Source organism: Dasypus novemcinctus, chromosome 10, assembly GCF_030445035.2.
Source record: "Dasypus novemcinctus isolate mDasNov1 chromosome 10, mDasNov1.1.hap2, whole genome shotgun sequence".
Taxonomy (NCBI): domain Eukaryota; kingdom Metazoa; phylum Chordata; class Mammalia; order Cingulata; family Dasypodidae; genus Dasypus; species Dasypus novemcinctus.
This window is the reverse complement of record NC_080682.1, coordinates 76,592,743-76,611,343: the sequence shown is the minus strand read 5'-3', so window position 1 is coordinate 76,611,343 and position 18,601 is coordinate 76,592,743. Positions and strand designations below refer to the sequence as shown.

General features: G+C 38.9%; 1 protein-coding gene across 1 annotated transcript in view; it reads right to left on the bottom strand.

The window, feature by feature from the left end:
• PIK3C2A (phosphatidylinositol-4-phosphate 3-kinase catalytic subunit type 2 alpha) overlaps nt 1-18,601 on the bottom strand; it is a 116,568-nt gene that overhangs the window by 19,403 nt on the left and 78,564 nt on the right. Inside the window, exons 16-22 of the mRNA XM_058305678.2 lie at nt 16,008-16,196; nt 15,429-15,522; nt 15,046-15,140; nt 14,510-14,690; nt 10,888-10,992; nt 8,766-8,858; nt 4,726-4,855 (exon numbers count right to left, since the gene is read on the bottom strand). Of these exons, the coding sequence (XP_058161661.1) occupies nt 4,726-4,855; nt 8,766-8,858; nt 10,888-10,992; nt 14,510-14,690; nt 15,046-15,140; nt 15,429-15,522; nt 16,008-16,196 (887 nt within the window). The remainder of the gene's footprint in view (nt 1-4,725; nt 4,856-8,765; nt 8,859-10,887; nt 10,993-14,509; nt 14,691-15,045; nt 15,141-15,428; nt 15,523-16,007; nt 16,197-18,601) is intronic.

Sequence of the window (18,601 nt, the reverse complement as noted above, 5' to 3'; positions counted from 1 at the left end):
ACTGAGCATGGTAATAATATAAGACAAATGCCTGGAGACTATTAAAGGCAATTGCTGAGTTCACAGAAGGCTGAGATGCTTATGGAAAACTTCACAGAGAATGTGACTTGAAAAATAAGGGTACCAAATACCTTTCAGTGAGATAATACAAGTGAAATGCTTAGCACAATGCAAGACATGAAGTAAGCTCTCAAAAGCTAGAAACAACATAAGGGAAGAGGACTTAGCTCAATGGATAGAGCATCCGCCTACCACATGGGAGGTCCAGAGTTCAAACCCAGGACTTCCTTGACCCACGTGGAGCTGGCCCATGCGCAGTGCTGATATGTACCAGGAGTGCCAAGCCACGCAGGGGTGTCCCCCGCATAGGGAAGTCCTACGCGCAAGGAGTGCACCTTGTAAGGAGAGCCACCCAGCGCGAAAGGAAGTCCAGCTTGCCCAGGAGTGGTGCCGCACACACAGAGGGCCAATGCAGCAAGATGACACAACAAAAAGAGACACAGATTCCCGTGCTGCTGACAAGAATAGAAGCAGAGACAGAAGAACACACAGCGAATGGACAGAGAGAGCAGACAGTTAGGGGAGGGGAAGGGGAGAGAAATAAATAAATAAACTAAAAATTTAAAAATCTAAAAAAAAAAACACATAAAAAACAAGGGGATTTTGAGCCTTTAAGCTCTAATGGACAAAATGGAGAAAGGTGTTCTGGTTGACAATACAATGAAATAGATGAGTAACCAAGTCAAATACTGAACCTAAAGATTCAGCAATTGGGAAACGGACTTTGGCCCAGTGGTTAGGGCGTCCGTCTACCATATGGGAGGTCCGCGGTTCAAACCCTGGGCCTCCTTGACCAGTGTGGAGCTGGCCATGCGCAGTGCTGATGCGCGCAAGGAGTGCCTTGCCACGCAAGGGTGTCCCCCGCGTGGGGGAGCCCCATGCACAAGAAGTGCGCCCGTGAGGAAAGCCGCCCAGCGTGAAAAGAAAGAGCAGCCTGCCCAGGAATGGCGCCGCCCACACTTCCCGTGCCGCTGACGACAACAGAGGCAGACAAAGAAACAAGACGCGGCGGATGGACACAGAGAACAGACAACGGGGGGGGGGGGGAATTAAATAAATAAATCAATCTTTCAAAAAAAAAGATTCAGCAATCACTTGAAGGGCTGGCCTGCTATAAGGGTTGGTCCCTGGCCTTCTCTTTGTAAATACTTTTATCAGTGACTTAGCAGAAGTTACAGAATATATGCTCTTCAAATCTGTTCATGACACAAACTGAGAAGGTCAATAACAAATTAAAAATCAAATTAAAAATAATGAGGAGCCGATGTGGCTCAAGCAGGAGCCCCTGCTTCCCACATGGGAGGTCCCAGGTTCAGTTCCTGATGCCTCTTTAAAAAAAAAAAATCACACATTGTGTAGTGGATGATGGACTATGGTTGACAGTACAAATATGCAAATATATTTATACACTACTAATACATGATGCTAATAATAGGATGGTTTGTGGGGAAAATCTACCAAATGTAAGCTGTGGACTATAGTAAACAGTAATATTATGATGATGGTCTTTCATCATTTCTAGCAAGGCACTGGCAGTGGTGCGCTGTATGGGAATCCTGTATAGTATGTATGGTGTAAACTCACAACTTCTCTAATAAAACAACAAAACATTGATTTTTATTAAGCACCTCTCCACCCACCTCCCTTCGCAAAAAGAATGAAATATAACAAGAAAGTTGGTAGTTAAGTCCTACACATGGGAATAAAATACACAATGCACTAAGCACAAGATAGCCTATGGTTTAGCAGGAGGCAGTATGATGAAGACTTACTGGTTTTGTGAGTAAGCCCTATATGTGCGATATTTTACTCCACCTGTTTGCATTCCATAAAATCCAGGTGGCATTCTTAGAGATTATGGACTATTTAAGCCCTTTCCAAAGAGAGCAATCAGGTGATAAGGGAATTTAAAGTCACATATGACAAATGACTGAAGAATTTGGAACTCAGGATCTGAGAAAACCAAACTATTAGTCTTTCTATCATATGGAAGAGGAATTCAACTTAGTTACATGATGCTTTATATTTAGAACTGGAGCCACTGGTTAGAAGACAACAGGAGACACTCCCCATTCACCTGAATACAAGAAAGAACACTATAACTTTCAGAGCTATCCAGGATTAGATGGACTACCTTGAAATGCTGTGACTTCCCTTCACTACAGGTCATTTTGCTTTTTTGGTTTTTTTTTTTTTTTTTGAGGTACTGGGAACTAGGGATTGAACCAGGGAATTACCATGTGAAAAGCTGGCACTCAACCACTGAGCCACATCGGCTTCCTTAAATTGGGTTTTCTGCTCTGGTCTGTTTTGCTTGTTTGCTTTTTTTATTTTTTCAGGAGGCACCGGGAACCAGACCAGGGACCTCCCGTGTGGGAGCAGGCACCTAACTGCTTGAGCCACATCCATTCTCCCTATAGATATTTAAGCATACACTGAATGGGAGATTTTAGAAGGATGATTAGATAAAATAATCTTTCAGATAACTTTCTGGAGTCTATGATTAGAATCTGTAGGTGATCATTCCCTCCTTTGAAACCCCACAGCACTGCCTTTTTAATTCTCTTACAGCTTTTAGCTTTAGAGCATTTTCTAGTTATTTCTGTATGTCTTTAATTACTCCCTTCTAGAATATAAGCACTACATTCCTGACATTTTGAAAATGGTCTATATGCAACAAATATTTGTGGAATAAAAATAATGATGATTGTTGCCATTTATTGAGCACACACAATGTATCAGACACTGGGTATTTTACATTCATATCTCATTTAATCATCACATTATATGAAGGTAGCACTATTATTCTCAACTGAATTTATTTATTCAATAAATTATTACGAGGGGGCCTACTTTTAGTAGAAAGAAACTTTGTAACCACTAGTTTATTTTGCAGAAATGAAAGCAAAGTTGGTTTAACTTAGCTATAGTCTTACTTTTAAGTTCAAAAGCTAAAGACCATAAATCCTCTTGTGGTCAATTAACAGACTCCTCTGGTTACTACAAAGCATTTATCAGGGCTATTCATTAAGTTGTGTTTTTTTTTTTTTTTTAAATTTTTTATTCATTTTTAAAAAATATATTACATTCAACAAATATGAAGTCCCATTCAACCCCACTGCCCCCACCCCCCACTTCCCCCACAGCAACACTCTCTCCCATCATCATGACACATCCATTGCACCTGGTAAGTACATCTCTGGGCATCGCTGCACCCCATAGTCAATGGTCCACATCATAGCCCACACTCTCCCACGTTCCATCCAGTGGGCCCTGGGGGGATCTACAATGTTCCGTAGTTGTCCGTGAAGCACCACCCAGGACAACTCCAAGTCCCGAAAATGCCTCCCCATCTCATCTCTTCCTCCCATTCCCCACACCCAGCAGCCACCATGGCCACCCTTCCCACACCAATGCCACATTTTCTCTGTGGACATTGGATTGGTTGTGTCCATTGCACATCTATGTCAAGTGGGGGCTTAGATTCCACATGGATACTGGATGCACTCCTCCTGCTTTCAGTTGCAGGCACTCTAGGCTCCATGGTGTGGTGGTTGACCTTCTTCAACTCCATGTTAGCTGAGTGGGGTAAGTCCAATAAATCAGAGTGTAGGAGCTGAAATGTTTTTTTTTTTAAGATTTATTTTTTATTTATTTCTCTCCCCATCCCTCCCCCAGTTGTTTGCTCTCTGTGTCCATTCGCTGTGTGTTCTTCTGTGACCACTTCTATCCTTATCAGTGACACCAGGAATCTGTGTTTCTTTTTGTTGTGTGATCTTATTGTGTCAGCTCTCCATGTGTGTGGTGCCATTCTTGGGCAGGCTGCATTTTCTTTCACGCTGGGCGGCTCTCCTTACGGGGCGCACTCCTTGCACATGGGGCTCCCCTACACGGGGGACACCCCTGCGTGGCACGGCACTCCTTGCACGCATCAGCACTGTGCATGTGTCAGCTCCACACGGGTCAAGGAGGCCAGGGTTTGAACTGCGGACCTCCCATGTGGCAGGCAGATGCCCTATCCATTGGGCCAAGTCCACTTTCAAGTTGTTGTTTTTTTTTTAAATAAATTATCCTTTTTTTAAAAAAAGATTTATTTATTTATTTCTCTCCCCTTCCCCCCGCCCCAGTTGTCTGTTCTCTGTGTCTATTTGCTGCGTGTTCTTCTTTGTCCGCTTCTGTTGTTGTCAGCAGCACGGAAATTTTTCTTTTTGTTGTGTCAGCTCTCTGTGTGTGCGGCACCATTCCTGGGCAGGCTGAACCTTCTTCCGTGCTAGGCGGCTCTCCTTACGGGGTGCACTCTTTGTGCATGGGGCTCCCCTATGCAAGGACACCCCTGCGTGGCATGGCACTCCTTGTGCGCATCAACACTGCACATGGGCCAGCTCCACAAGGGTCAAGGAGGCCAGGGTTTGAACTGCGGACCTCCCATGTGGTAGACGGACGCCCTAACCACTGGGCCTAGTCCGCTTCCCTCTGAGTTGTTTTTTAAAGAGATTTAATCATATGCAACTGAATCAATGACATTAACAGCAGGTTAAAATAGGAAACAACAGAGATCATTGGGTACCTGCCTGCTATGCATCAGAAGACTTAGGATAGGTACATTCTATGCCAAATTCATTAGAAAAGAAACTAATATACCAAGACATAAGCTAGTAGACTTACCTCGATCTCTGCCAGTTGAGAGACATTTGAAAATGACCATCCTCAAATCCAGTCCTTCTTGAAGCCATATTCTATCCATAATCTTTATCATCTGTAAAGCTAACATATCTTGCCGTAAATCTTCACCAACCTTGAAATCAAAGGAACAAAAACAAAACCTATCCCTTTACAAAATATTTAAAAGATTGCAAAGTATAAAACCTATGGGGGAGGGGATGTCAATCTTATGGATTCTATGCAGGACAGTATATAAACATGCTTCAACTTAGATGTATAATTTAGCTTTAGTTTCTTAAATCATAGTAACAGAAGTAACCTATAAGCTGAGATACCTGGACTACTGGATTCTGAAAAGTATAAATCTTTCTGGCTATTGTGAAGCACTATCTAGGGCAAGAAGGAATAGTAAACAAAGTTCTATGAAATTTTCATATTCCAAACGAATGTATCATCCTTACAAAAAATCAGATTCTAATGAAATACTGATAACAACTGAAAACATAATTATAAATTACTAATACAGAAGCTGAACAAATGGAGAGACTTACAATGTTCTTGCATTGGGAAACTTATTATCATAAAAAATGTTAACCCTGGGGAAACTTCCACTTCCAGCACTTCCAGTGCCTATTCTTCCCCCTAAGTAGAATTAAAAACCCTCGGTATTATATATAAACAAGTATAAGGAGACTCTGATAGGTATAGAAAATAAGACAGATGGGCTAAGGACCTTAGGATTAAAGTAGTAATAGCTGGTGAATTCCTGAGGTTTTCTTTGCATCATATATTCCAGACTTGGATGTGAACAAGCCAGCAACCCAGAAATGCCAATGGGTACAGGTAATAACAACAAAAAAGTCTCAACAAAAGCCTGCTCTCTCAAGCCAAAGAAACAGGAAAAGGGCAGCCCAGAAAAACAAGAAAACCTTGACACAATAACCCCATTACTCCAGCCAAACACCATGAAAAAGCTGTGGACCCACCCCTCCCATGCGAGCCATGGCCAAGAGAGTAGTCTAGACTTTTACCTGGGCCAAGGTGCATTGAGGAACCCCACTTCCTACAGTAGGTGGTGTCAGAGAAAGTGTAACAGGGAGCTAAGATTTTCATCTCCACCAAATGATAATTTGGAATTTACCCCCTACCCCCCTCCCTAGCCTAGGACAGTCAAGATTTTCACTACCCCAATGGTAACAAAGCCATCCAGTCTCCTCCCACGGATGCCACATAGGAAACAGTAATGTTGGTATTCCTTCCCCTCCTAGTCAGGAAGGTATCAGTCAAGACCTAGTAAGGGAGCTGGAATGCCCACCCACACCCAGCAATCACAAGGAACATCCCTGCCTGAAGTATCATCTGAGGTCAAATAAGGCACCAGGACCTTTAACTTTACTTGGCAGTAATATGGCAGTGCCTACCCTCCCCATTCCACAGTGGTGGCAGATGAAGCCAGCTAAAACAAAGTGCAAATAAGATCCAGCTTCTCATAATACAATACCTAAAATATCCACATTTCAAGTTTTAAAAAATCATTCATACCAAGAAGCAGGAATATCACAAATTGAATGAAAAAAGAAAGACAACTGATCAATGCCAACATTGATATAACAAAGATATTAGAATTATTTGACAAAGACTTTAAAGCAGCCATCATAAAAATGCTTCTACAAGCAATTACGAGCATGCTGGAAATAAGAAAACAAAATTAAAAATAGTCTCAGCAAAGTAAATAAGAACCAAATGGAAATTTTAGAACTAAAAAATACAAGTCCTGAAATAAAAAACTCAATCACTAACCATTGGCTCAATAGCAAAATGGAGGGACACAGGAAAGAATTAGTGAACTGGAAAACAAAACATTAGAAATTACCTAATCTGAACAATAGAGAGAAGAAACTGGATAAAAAAAGTGAACAGAGTTTCAAGGACCTCTAAGATTGTAACAAAAGAGTTAACATTTGTATCACTGGAATCCAGAAAACACAAGAGGAAGAAGGTGGGGCTGAAAAAAATACCCAAGAAAATAAGGGGTGAAAACTTCCCAAATTTGGTAAAAGACATAAACCTACAGATTCAAGAAGGTAAGTGAGACCTACACAGGAAAAAAATACAACAAAATCCATACAAGACACATCATGCCAAACATCTGAACACTAAAGACAAAGAAAAAATCTTGAAAGCAGTAGAAAGTGCAGCCTTGCATGTTCTTTCTACTGACTGACTGACAGTAGATTTCTAATCAGACACCATGGAGACCAGAAGGAAGTGGCACAACATTTTTCAAGTGCTGAAAGAAAAGAACTGTGAACCCTATATCCAATGAATATGGCCTTCAGGAATGATGGGAAATAAAGACATTCTCAAATGAAGAAAATCTAAGAGAATTCATCACTATTAGACATATCCTAAAATAATGGCAAAAGAAGTTCTTTAAGCAGAATGGATATGATAAATCTAGGATACTTGGAACACCAAGAAGGAAGAAAGAACATGTTAAGCAAACATATGGGTAAATACAAGAGACTTCCCTTTCTCTCCTAAGTTATTTAAATTATGTTTTATGGGTGAAGCAAAATTATAATACTGTCTGATATGATACTTAATCTATATTGAGGAAATATTTAACACAATTATGGAAAGGATAGGGTAAAGGGACTTAATAGGAGGTAAAGTTTCTAAATTTAATAAAACTAGTAAAATGATAACATAAACCAGGACACCTGGCACAGGCTCATTGTCCTAGAACTTGCCCAGCACATAGAGGCAGAACACAGGGCACTTAATACACCATAAGAAAGCAATCAAGGGAAACGGATGTGGCTCAAATGATAGTTTGCCTACCATATAGGAGGTCTAGGGTTCGAATTCGAGCCTCCTGGCCTGCATGGTGAACTGGACCATGTGCAGTGCTGCCGTACACAAAGAGTGTCGTGCCACGCAGGGGTGTCCCCCGCGTAGGGAAGCCCCACATGCAAGGCGTGCACCCCGTAAGGAGTGCCACCCCTCACGAGAAAAGCGCAGCCCACCCAGGAGTGGTGCCGCACACATGGAGAGCTGACGCAGCAAGATGATGCAACAGAAAAAGAAACACAGATTCCCGGTGCCACCGAAAATGCATGCAGACACAAAAGAACACACAATGAATGGACACAAGAGAGCAGACAACTGGTGGGGGTAGGGGGGTGGGGGGGAGGAGAGGAAGGGAGAGAAATAAATAAAATAAATCTTGAAAAAAAAAAAGAGAAAGCAATCAAATCACAGCTGCCTGGGGCAAAGGATTCCTGGCTTTAAGATATACAATATAGCACCCAGGAAACGTAGGGAAGACTATTTCCTAATAAGGGACATATTCAATCCATGTAAAAGAAATAAAAACTGCCCTAGAGAAGTTCAACAGCAGATTAGAGACGGCAGAAAAAAGTGTAAGTGAATTTGAAGATAAGACAAGGAGGAGCAGAAAAGGACTAAAAAACAAAAACAACAAAAACAACGAAGGAAAGTGAATATAGCCTGAGAACCTGTGGGATACTATCGATCATATTAATATAGGCGTTGTGGGAGTCTCGGAAGGAAGAGAGAGAGATAAAGGGACAGAAATAATATTTGAAGAAATAATGATTGAGAACTTCCCAAATTTAATAGAAGACATGAACATACACATCCAAGAAGCTCAACAAATTCCAAATAGGATAAACCCAAAGAGACATATAATTAAACTGTCAAATGTCAAAGATAAAAAGTGAATTCTGAAAGCTGCAAGAGAGAAGCAAAGTGCCATGGACAAGAGAGCCTCAGTAAGATTAAATGCTGAATTCTCACTGTTTGTAGTTATTATGCAAGCTACTAGCGTGGGCATTATGCAGCAGCTCTAGCCCAGTAAGTTGCATCTGTTCCCAAAACTGGTATATCAGTGGTAATTTCTATATAATTATGCAATTTGCTTAAATACTAAAAAACAAAATTACTTTGTAATTTTGGAAAAGGAATTTGATAAAAGAATAAACTGCCATTTCAAAACAAAGTAACCCCATTTTACTCACCTTAAACATGACATTAATTTCTTCTCCCATAGGATCAGCATTCACCATTGTGACTTTTAAAGGTACAGCATTAGAACTGAAAAAGGAACATGACTGCAAATACGACATATTTAAATTAGAAATATACCACTGGAATAAAAATGGATTTAAGATTTTTATAGCCCTAGGCATTTCCTCTTTCACCTGTTCCTTTGAATTATGGCAAATGAAATAACATATGTGACCAGTTTCTTAGATTGTCTGGCAGATAAAAGTATACAAAAATATTTTTGAAACTTATTTTATATGAATAAAATAGCATCTACTCTCTAGGCAGAGAAAAAAAAACTTGAGACAGAAACTTAAAGTTTGCGCTTTCAGAATGTTGTAATCCCTCCATAAAGCACAAAGTTTTGTGATAGTCTTATCCTTTCTTTAAACCAGTGATCTGGGATGAGATCTCTAACTTCTCCTATTTATGGTACAATTATAATTAATAATTAGCCATGGGATCAAATATTGACACAAAATTTAACAATTTCATTAGCAAAGACCTATATCTTATTTTTAAATAAAACTGATTGAAATCTGATTTTAAGATGATAAGACCAATTTAAAAGAAACAACAAACAAAACCCAAGGCAGAAATGTTATCCCCCCCCTTCAATGACATGATTATACAACTCAAGCACCCACATTAAATTTCAGTATGGTAGGGAGCAGATATAGCTCAGTGGTTGAGCACCTGCTTCCCATGTATGAGGTCCTGGGTTCAATCTCTGGTACCTCCTAAAAAATTTTTTTGTTTTCAATGTAGGGTAGCCATATGTCATCTATAAAACTCTCAATCTCGAGAATCCTTTCTAGATAGTTTTATTCTGGCCTGTCAAAATCACAGAGACATTAAATGGATGAATTAATTTGTTGCTTTTGTTGAACTCACATTAAGCAAAATACAATATTTGTACTATTAGCCTCAGTTCAAAATAAACATAATTATTTCAGTTTTGATGATTATGAAATAATTTTTACTTGTTAAGAATTTAGCTCTTTATTGAACATTCTGCAAAAGGGGTTTAGTCAAAAAGATGAAAGCTCAGGGCATCATCAGACTCCTCAGATTCTTCTTTCTTTGCTTTCATGTTCTTCTCAGCTGGTGCAGTAGTGGTGGAGAGGGCAGGACCTTCCACTGGTCCAGCACCCATTGCTGGGGCAGGTCTACCAGTCCCATATTGCAGATGAAGTTACCAATGTTGACACTGGCCAGGGCCTTTGCAAACAAGCCAGGTCAGAAAGATTCAGCATTGACAACATCTGCTTTAATGAGGGCATTGACCTTATCCTCCATGACGATGACCTCATGGTCATGAAGGATGAGGACTGGGAAGATGCGGAGAAGCTTGGAGATGCAGGATATGGGCCAGAGCTGGGAGAGGCAGCTGCTAGGCCCAGTGCCAGTAAAGTGAGGGCCACACCCCAACACGGTCATAGCTTCCTTGGAAGAACAAAGTACCTTAGTTGCAGCTGAGGAAGGTTCAATTACTTTTTTTTTTGAAAAGGAGGTACCAGGGATTGAACCCAGAACCTCGTACATGGGAAGCAGGTGCTCAACTACCGAGCTACATCCCCTCCCTAATCAGAGTTGGTGTTTTTTGTTCGTTTATTTTGTTTTTGTTTTTTAGGACGTACCAGAGATCGAACCTGGGACCTTGTACGTGAGAAGCAGGTGCTCAACCACTTGAGCTACAGCCACTCTCCACCCCCATGACTCTTTCCTAGAAAGTGCTATCAATCTAGGAAGAGTCTATATGATCTTTCACAAGGGAAATAAAAAAAGGCCTTTCTGTGACTGAGCCATTTTATCATTAGAATTATAACATATGCCTCTCACATAGTTATTATAACATATTACATGATTTATTTTGAAGTCGTAAATAATTTTACACTTTTTCCTTTAGAAATGCTGATTAGGTAAAAATGTACTGAGATAAATATAGATCATAAACAGACATCCATATATATACTTAAAATCAACCTATGCATGTTTTAGCCTCATTTGCCTTTGGCACACCTGCCCAATTGCCTTCTTCCTATGAATTATTTTGAAATGTAATGTGAACTTTAAAGTATTTTAATATTTCACCTTAATATTTAATTCCTTTGCCACAAGACTTGGATTGAGAGGGAGACGGCATTTATTTCTTAGAAAAAAGGACTGTACTCGTTCCATGCTCCTTTGGAGGACAACCTAAGGAAAGAGATTGATACTTTGAGCATATAATGAAAATAAAGAACCATTTTTAAGACATGATGCTGCCAAGGAATACTTTTCTTAAATTACAATTAAAGGAGGTGCTTTAGTATAAAATACTCAACTGTTAAATGACAAAAAAAAAAAAAAGCTTTTGCTAATGAAAATTAAATTTTGTTATAAATATAGACTTAGAATGGGCAAAAACTATAAATATAGGGGGAAAAGTGTAAGTGGCCAACCAATATATATTTATAAATGTCACATCACACTAATAGTAAAAAAAATACAAATTAAACAAAAATGAGATGCAGTTTTTCATTTATCAGATAAAAGTTTACCACCTAGAGCTAGCAAGACGAAGGGGAACAGATACTTGGATAAGTGTTGTGGCACGGAGAGGGGTATATACAGGCATAGTACTTTTTTGGAAAGCAATCTAGTAGAACTATCATAACTAAAAATGTACATAGCCATTGACTAAGCTATTTCTCTTGTAGGAATAGCCTATAAAGAACTACTAACAAAGGGGGAAAGCCTATATGTTAAAGTTCATTACAGCACTGTTTGGAAAAGGAAATAAAAATGGAAACAATCTAAATAAAGGTAAAGGTTCATAGTTTATGCTATAACACCTTGTAATATTATGCAACTATTAAGAAAAAATGAAGTGTAACTATGTGTACTGATATGAATTTTCTGAGATGAAGAAAAACAAACAAAAACCAAAATTTTCCCAATAGCCAAAACAATCTCAAGAAAGAAGAGCAATATTGGAGGACTTATATTTCCCAACTTCAAAACTTGCTACAAAGCTACTGTAATGAAAACAGTATGATACTAGTAGAAGGACAGATATACAGATCAATAGAGTAGAACTGAAGAGTCCAAAATCAAATCCATTGATCTAAGGTCAACTGATTTTCAACAAAGCTGCCAAGATCATGAATGGGGAAAAAATAGTCTCTTCCATAAATGTTGTTGCATCAACTGGATAATCACATGCAAAAGAATGAAGTCTTAGAAGAAAACATAGGGTTAATCTTTATGACCTTGAATTTGGCAATGAATTATTAGATATGATACCAAAAGCACAAGAAACAAAAGAAAAAGTAGATAAAACAGACTTCATCAAAATTATAAACTTTTGTGCATCAACAAATGCTATCAAGAAATACAACTCACAGAATAGGAGAAAATATTTACAAATCATATTATCTATAAAGGTCTAGTACCCAGAATATTAAAAGAAAAAAAAAAAAGCCCTACAACTCAAAAAGACAAAAAGACAAACAATCTAATTTAAAAATGGGCAAAAGACTTGAACAGACGTTTTTCCAAAAAAGATATATAAATGGCCACGAGGCATATAAAAAGATGCTCAACTTCATTAGTCATTAGGGAAATGCAAATTAAAGTCACAGTGAGATAACAATTTACACCTACTAGGATAGCTATATTAAAATGCAAAAAACAAAACAAAACAAAACAAAAAACCCCAAAAATAACAAGTGTTGGTGAGGTTGTGGCAAAATCAGAACCCTGATACACTGTTGGTGGGAATGCAGCCATTATATATAATAGTTTGGTGGTTCCTCAAAAAGTAAAACACGCATTTATCATATGACCCAGCAATTCTATTCCCAGCAATCGAAAACATATGCTTACAGAAAAATTGTACATGAATGTTCATAGTGTATTATTCATAGTAGCCAAAAAGTAGAAGCAACCCATGTATCCATCTACTGATGAATGATGGGTAAACAAAATGCAGTATATTCACACAATCAGATACTTGTCAGCCATAAAAAATACATGCTGGGAAGCGGACTTGGCCCACACATGGGAGGTTCGCAGTTAAAACCCCGGGCCTCCTTGACCCGTGTGGAGCTGGCCCATGCGCAGTGCTGATGCACACAAGGAGTGCCCTGCCACGTAGGGTGCCCCCGTGTAGGGGAGCCCCATGCGCAAGGAGTGCGCCCCGTAAAGAGAGCCGCCCAGCGCGAAAGAAAGTGCAGCCTGCCCAGGAATGGCACTGTATACACGGAGAGCTGACACAACAAGATGACGCAACAAAAAGAAACACAGATTCCCGTGCTGCTGACAACAGAAGCGGACAAAGAAGAACACGCAGCAAATAGACACAGAGAACAGACAACTGGTGTGGGGCGGAAGGGGAGAGAAATAAATAAAATAAATAAATCTTAAAAAAAAAAATACAAGCTACAACATGGATGAACCTTGAAAGCATTATATGTTGAGTGAAAGAAGACAGACATAAAAAGCCACTATTGTATGATTCATTTACATGCAATGTTCAGAATAGGCAAACCCATAGAGACAGAAAGTTGATTAGTAGTTGTCAGGGCTGGCAGGAGTAAGGAATAGGTGTGGGTCTCTTTTTGGCACACCGAAAATTTCTGACCTCAGATAGAAGTGATTGTTGCATGTTATTAAAGAACTAATAGGGAAACGGACTTTGGCCCAGTGGTTAGGGCGTCCGTCTACCATATGGGAGGTCCGCAGTTCAAACCCCGGGCCTCCTCGACCTGTGTGGAGCTGACCAAGCGCAGTGCTGATGCACGCAAGGAGTGCCGTGCCACGCAAGGGTGTCCCCCGCGTGGGGGAGCCCCCACGTGCAAGGAGTGCGCCCGTGAGGAAAGCCGCCCAGCGTGAAAAGAAAGTGCAGCCTGCCCAGGAATGGCGCCGCCCACACTTCCTGTGCCGCTGACGACAACAGAAGTGGACAAAGAAACAAAAGCAGACAAAGAAACAAGATGCAACAAATAGACACCAAGAACAGACAACCAGGGGAGGGGGGGAAATTAAATAAATAAATAAATCTTTAAAAAAAAAAAAAAAAAGAACTAATAGCCACTAATAGAAAATCCTGTATTTTCTAGCTAAAATAGAAAATCTTGTATTGTGAATTTTACCATAAAGAAAAAACATATAAATGTTAAATATGATTCTGTTTCTGTAAAACAAAAACCTCCAAAAATGTGTATTAAGTGCATATTTAAGTCATAAAGAGAATAAAACTAAAAAATCCGTAATTTTTATTCTATAAACTTTCGCATTTTTAGATTTTTAAAATATTGGCATCAGTTCATACTTACAATACTTTTACAATTATGAAAAAAATAAAAATAATGAAAAAGAAACTCAAGAGAAAAAGACTGTAAGCATGGGCAGTACAAAGCATGTTCTTGGGGAGCAGCTGTAGCTCAATGGATGAGAGCCTGTTTCCCACATATGAGGTCCTAGGTTCAATCCCTGGTACCTCCTAAAAAATAAAAATAAAAAATAAGCATGGACTTTCTGAATTAGGGTGTGAATTCTGTTCCTATAGATTTTGAACAACCTTTGAATTCACCTGCCCCAAACTCATCTGCCCCAAACAGCACAGGTATAGAGTTGTATAGGGAATTCATTGATAAATAATAACAACTTGTCAGCACTGCAGAGATCCTGTAACATAAAAATTTTTATGCCCATATTTATGAGTACATACCTGCCTAGCTGATCCACTAGCTTGCCTTACTTTTTCTGCTACTCCTCCTAAAAGCTGTACAAGTTTTGTCTGCTTCAAAAGTTCTTCTCTGAGTCCTTTTCCTCCAATTGAGAGGAGAGCACCCAAAACATGTTCATAACGGGCACCAAATTGTGTATCATGCAGGGCATCTTTCAGGAGCCTAATACAGAAAAAATATTTATGTCAGTCATTTCTAAGAACTAGATGAACATACCTCAGAAATCAATTTAACAAGTTCAATTTTCAGTATCCAAGAATTTCTTTTAAGCTATACAAACAAGTAAAAAGTCTCATTATTATAGAGCTATAATATGCCATATATCTTTGCAATAGAGGGTTTGTTATTCTTGCTGTTATTTCTAAGGAAATAAAAATTAGCTTCTTTATAATAATGCCTTCAATACAATATCTTGTAGCACAGCAAACAGTTTGGGCATACAATTTAGACTTAAAGTAAGTTATTCCTATAATTACCAGAAATAAAAATCAGGTATTACGTAAAATTTAAATCTTACCAATATAAATTGTGTGCTATCTGGATATTTCCCAATGCCCTGGACAGAAGGAAGTGCACTAATGAACTGTTCAAGTAAATTTCATATTTCAAAGCCTACATGTAATGGAAAATAAGAATTACTAATGGTCATACCCATCTAAATTGCTAAGAAAAATATTCAAAAGAGAAGCAACATAAAGCAAACATTACTCCTATTAATATAAGAAGATATTGATAAAAATTAAACAGATGATTAATTTCGGGCAAATTAATAAAATCACACAGAAAATTATAGTCTCAGGAATAACATTCATTTATCCAGAGGGGACATCCCTTACCAAGCTCCCTGCTTATAAAAATGGGGGAAGATTGGGGAAGGGGAAACCCAGTAAAAAAACTCACTTGCACAAACTGTGGAAGAAGATCTGTTAATTCATCATCACTAATGGCTTCAATCCAGGTCACAGCTAGGGACCTCACTTCCTGATCAGCAAATCTAGAAGAGTACCACAAGAAAATAAAATAAAAGATTTGACAGTGATTTCTTTTTAATGAGGCTTGTTTCCTGAAAACACAATCTCAGTCTGTGCCTTACAAAGGATACTCAAAATAGGATTCAAAAGCAATGGATTTCTTTTCTTTTTTCTTTTAGGAAGAAAATCTTAGTGCTATACAATATAGATCCAATTTTTGACTTGTTTAGAAACCTTAAGCTTATGAAAATTAATTTTGGCCCACATTATAAAAGTACTAAAAATTATTTAGCTATACAATAAAACCTTCTCTTTAGATTAATTTTAAATGATATGAAAATGCCTTTTTAATAACCTCAATGCAAAAGTTATGTTTGTATAGATATACATTTACACATTTATTATATTGAATTATTTTTATCATAAAACAAAGGGAAGTATTACCACAGGATAATAACTTACTAGAAAAACTGATAATAGTAAATAAATAAATGCACAGGTGGCTTACTTTGAATCAAGAAGCTCCAATGCAGTCAGTGGGTGCAATTGAGGCCACTGTTGAAGCAATGAGTAAGTTTTGGCAAGATTAACCCATTTCCAGTTTGGGGCACTTGCTAGTATTTTAGGAAGACAATTTGGGTATTTGAAGCAATAATAGCGTTTCTCCCACAAAAAGGCTTTATCTTCTTTAGAAAGTCTGCAAACATAATAGAATTAAATTACTTCTCAGTGGTTAATAATGGCATAGTTATAATCTCAAATATAAAAATACAAAGAAGAAATTTCTTCAGTTGGGACAGCCACTTTCTGGTAGAATCAATATTAATTCAAATATAAAAATGCAATATACAGTACACACCACTAACTGATCCTCGTTTGAGGATAGGAAGAAATCATTCTGCATTGAAGAAAGAGTCTTAGTTATGAAAATGAAGGATAATTCAGAACAAAAAATTTATTGAGCTATAACCAGATGCCAGGAACTAGAAATTAAGCGTTGAATAAGGGAAGCAGATTTAGCCCAAAGGATAGGGCATCCGCCTACCACATGGGAGGTCCAAGGTTCAAACCCCGGGCCTCCTAACCCATGTGATGAGCTGGTCCATGGCAATGCTAATGTGCTCAAGGAGTGCCGTGCCATGCAGGGGTGTCCCCCACATAGGGGTGCGCTCCGCAAGGAGAGCCACCCGGTGTGAAAAAAGTGCAGCCTGCCGAGGAGTGGCGCCTCACACACGGAGAGCTGATGCAGCAAGATGACGCAACAAAAAGACACAAATTCCGGGTGCCGCTGACAAGAATACAAGCAGACACAGAGAGCAGACGAGTGGGGTGGGAGTTGGGGGGGGAGGGGAGAGATATAAATAAATCTTTAAAAATAAAAAATAAAAGAGTTGAATAAGCAGAACTCATCCTGAGAGACAACAAAGATTCCATCCACTTCACATAAAATCAAATGCCATGCAAAAAAAAATGCTACTAGAAAATTTTATAAGATGATTATATAGCTCAATTGAGATATTCAAAATAAAAACTACTTGTTTAGATTCTAATTCTAATTACTTTAACCTTAATGACAAATGTTTATGAGAACGAAAATATTTCATTATTTTATAACCCATCCATCAACTTTTGAATATATAATGCATGCACATTACTAAAAAAATTCAAATTTCAGAGAAGTCTCTTACCCTCAAATTACCTTCCCTAGAGGCAACTGCCCAAGCTTGTGTATTCTTCTGGAGGTTAAGTCTATTCACACAGAAGCATACACATGGGTGTATATAGATTCTCTTTTTTCCTTTACATTAATGGTAGCACAATATAAACACTATTCTGCTCCTTGCTTTCTTCATTTAGCATATCTTACATATCAGTATATATAGCTATAAACTCATTATTAATAGTTACAAAGTACTCCATTGTAAAAACACATTGTAATTTAACCCCTATTGATGGAAATTTTTAATCAGTTCTCCAGTAAGCCAAGCAAATACTGCAATGAATAGTCTTCTTTCCATAAGCAGATATAAAAAGGGTTTTCTCTAAGATATATAACTATAAGTGGAATTGCAAGGCCATAGAACGTGCACATTGTTACCTTTATAGATTGTGCCAAAATGCTTTCTCAAAGTGGTTGTATCATTTTGTAACACCATCAATAGTATAATTCTTGTTTTTCTGTACCTTCATCAATACTTTTATGATGAGACATTTAAATTTTTGTAGGTCTGATATATATGAAATGGTGTCTTGTATTAATTTACATTTCCATGATTACTAGAGAGGTTGAACATCTTTTTGAAAGTTTAAAAGGCATTATATTTCTTTACCATAGAATTGCCAGTTCATGTTATTCATCTATCCTCCTACTGAAATGTTGGTCTTTTTTCTTTTTTTTTTTTTTTTTAATATTTATTTATTTATTTAATTTCCCCCCCTCCCCTGGTTGTCTGTTCTCGGTGTCTATTTGCTGCGTCTTGTTTCTTTGTCCACTTCTGTTGTCGTCAGCGGCACGGGAAGTGTGGGCGGCGCCATTCCTGGGCAGGCTGCACTTTCTTTTCACGCTGGGCGGCTCTCCTCACGGGCGCACTCCTTGCGCGTGGGGCTCCCCTACGCGGGGGACACCCTTGCGTGGCAGGGCACTCCTTGCGCGCATCAGCACTGCGCATGGCCAGCTCCACACGGGTCAAGGAGGCCCGGGGTTTGAACCGCGGACCTCCCATATGGTAGACGGACGCCCTAACCACTGGGCCAAAGTCCGTTTCCCTGTTGGTCTTTTTTTTTTTTTTTTCCCCTTTTTTTTTTCTCCCCCCCCCCACCCCCCATCTTGCTCTTTTTGCTGTCTGTGTCCATTCGCTATGTGATCCTCTGTATCTATTTCTCTTTTTGTCTTCTCTTCTCATCTTTCTTCTCTAGGATTCACTGAGATTCAATCCTGGGGACCTCTGATGTGGAGAGAGGTTCCCTGTCAATTGAGCCACTTCAGTTCCTGGTCTCCAGTGTTCTTCACCTTGACTCTCTCCTTCATCTCTTTTGTTGTGTCATCACCTTGCTGTGTGACTTGCTTGCGCAGGCACTGGCTAATCATACAGGCAGTTGGCT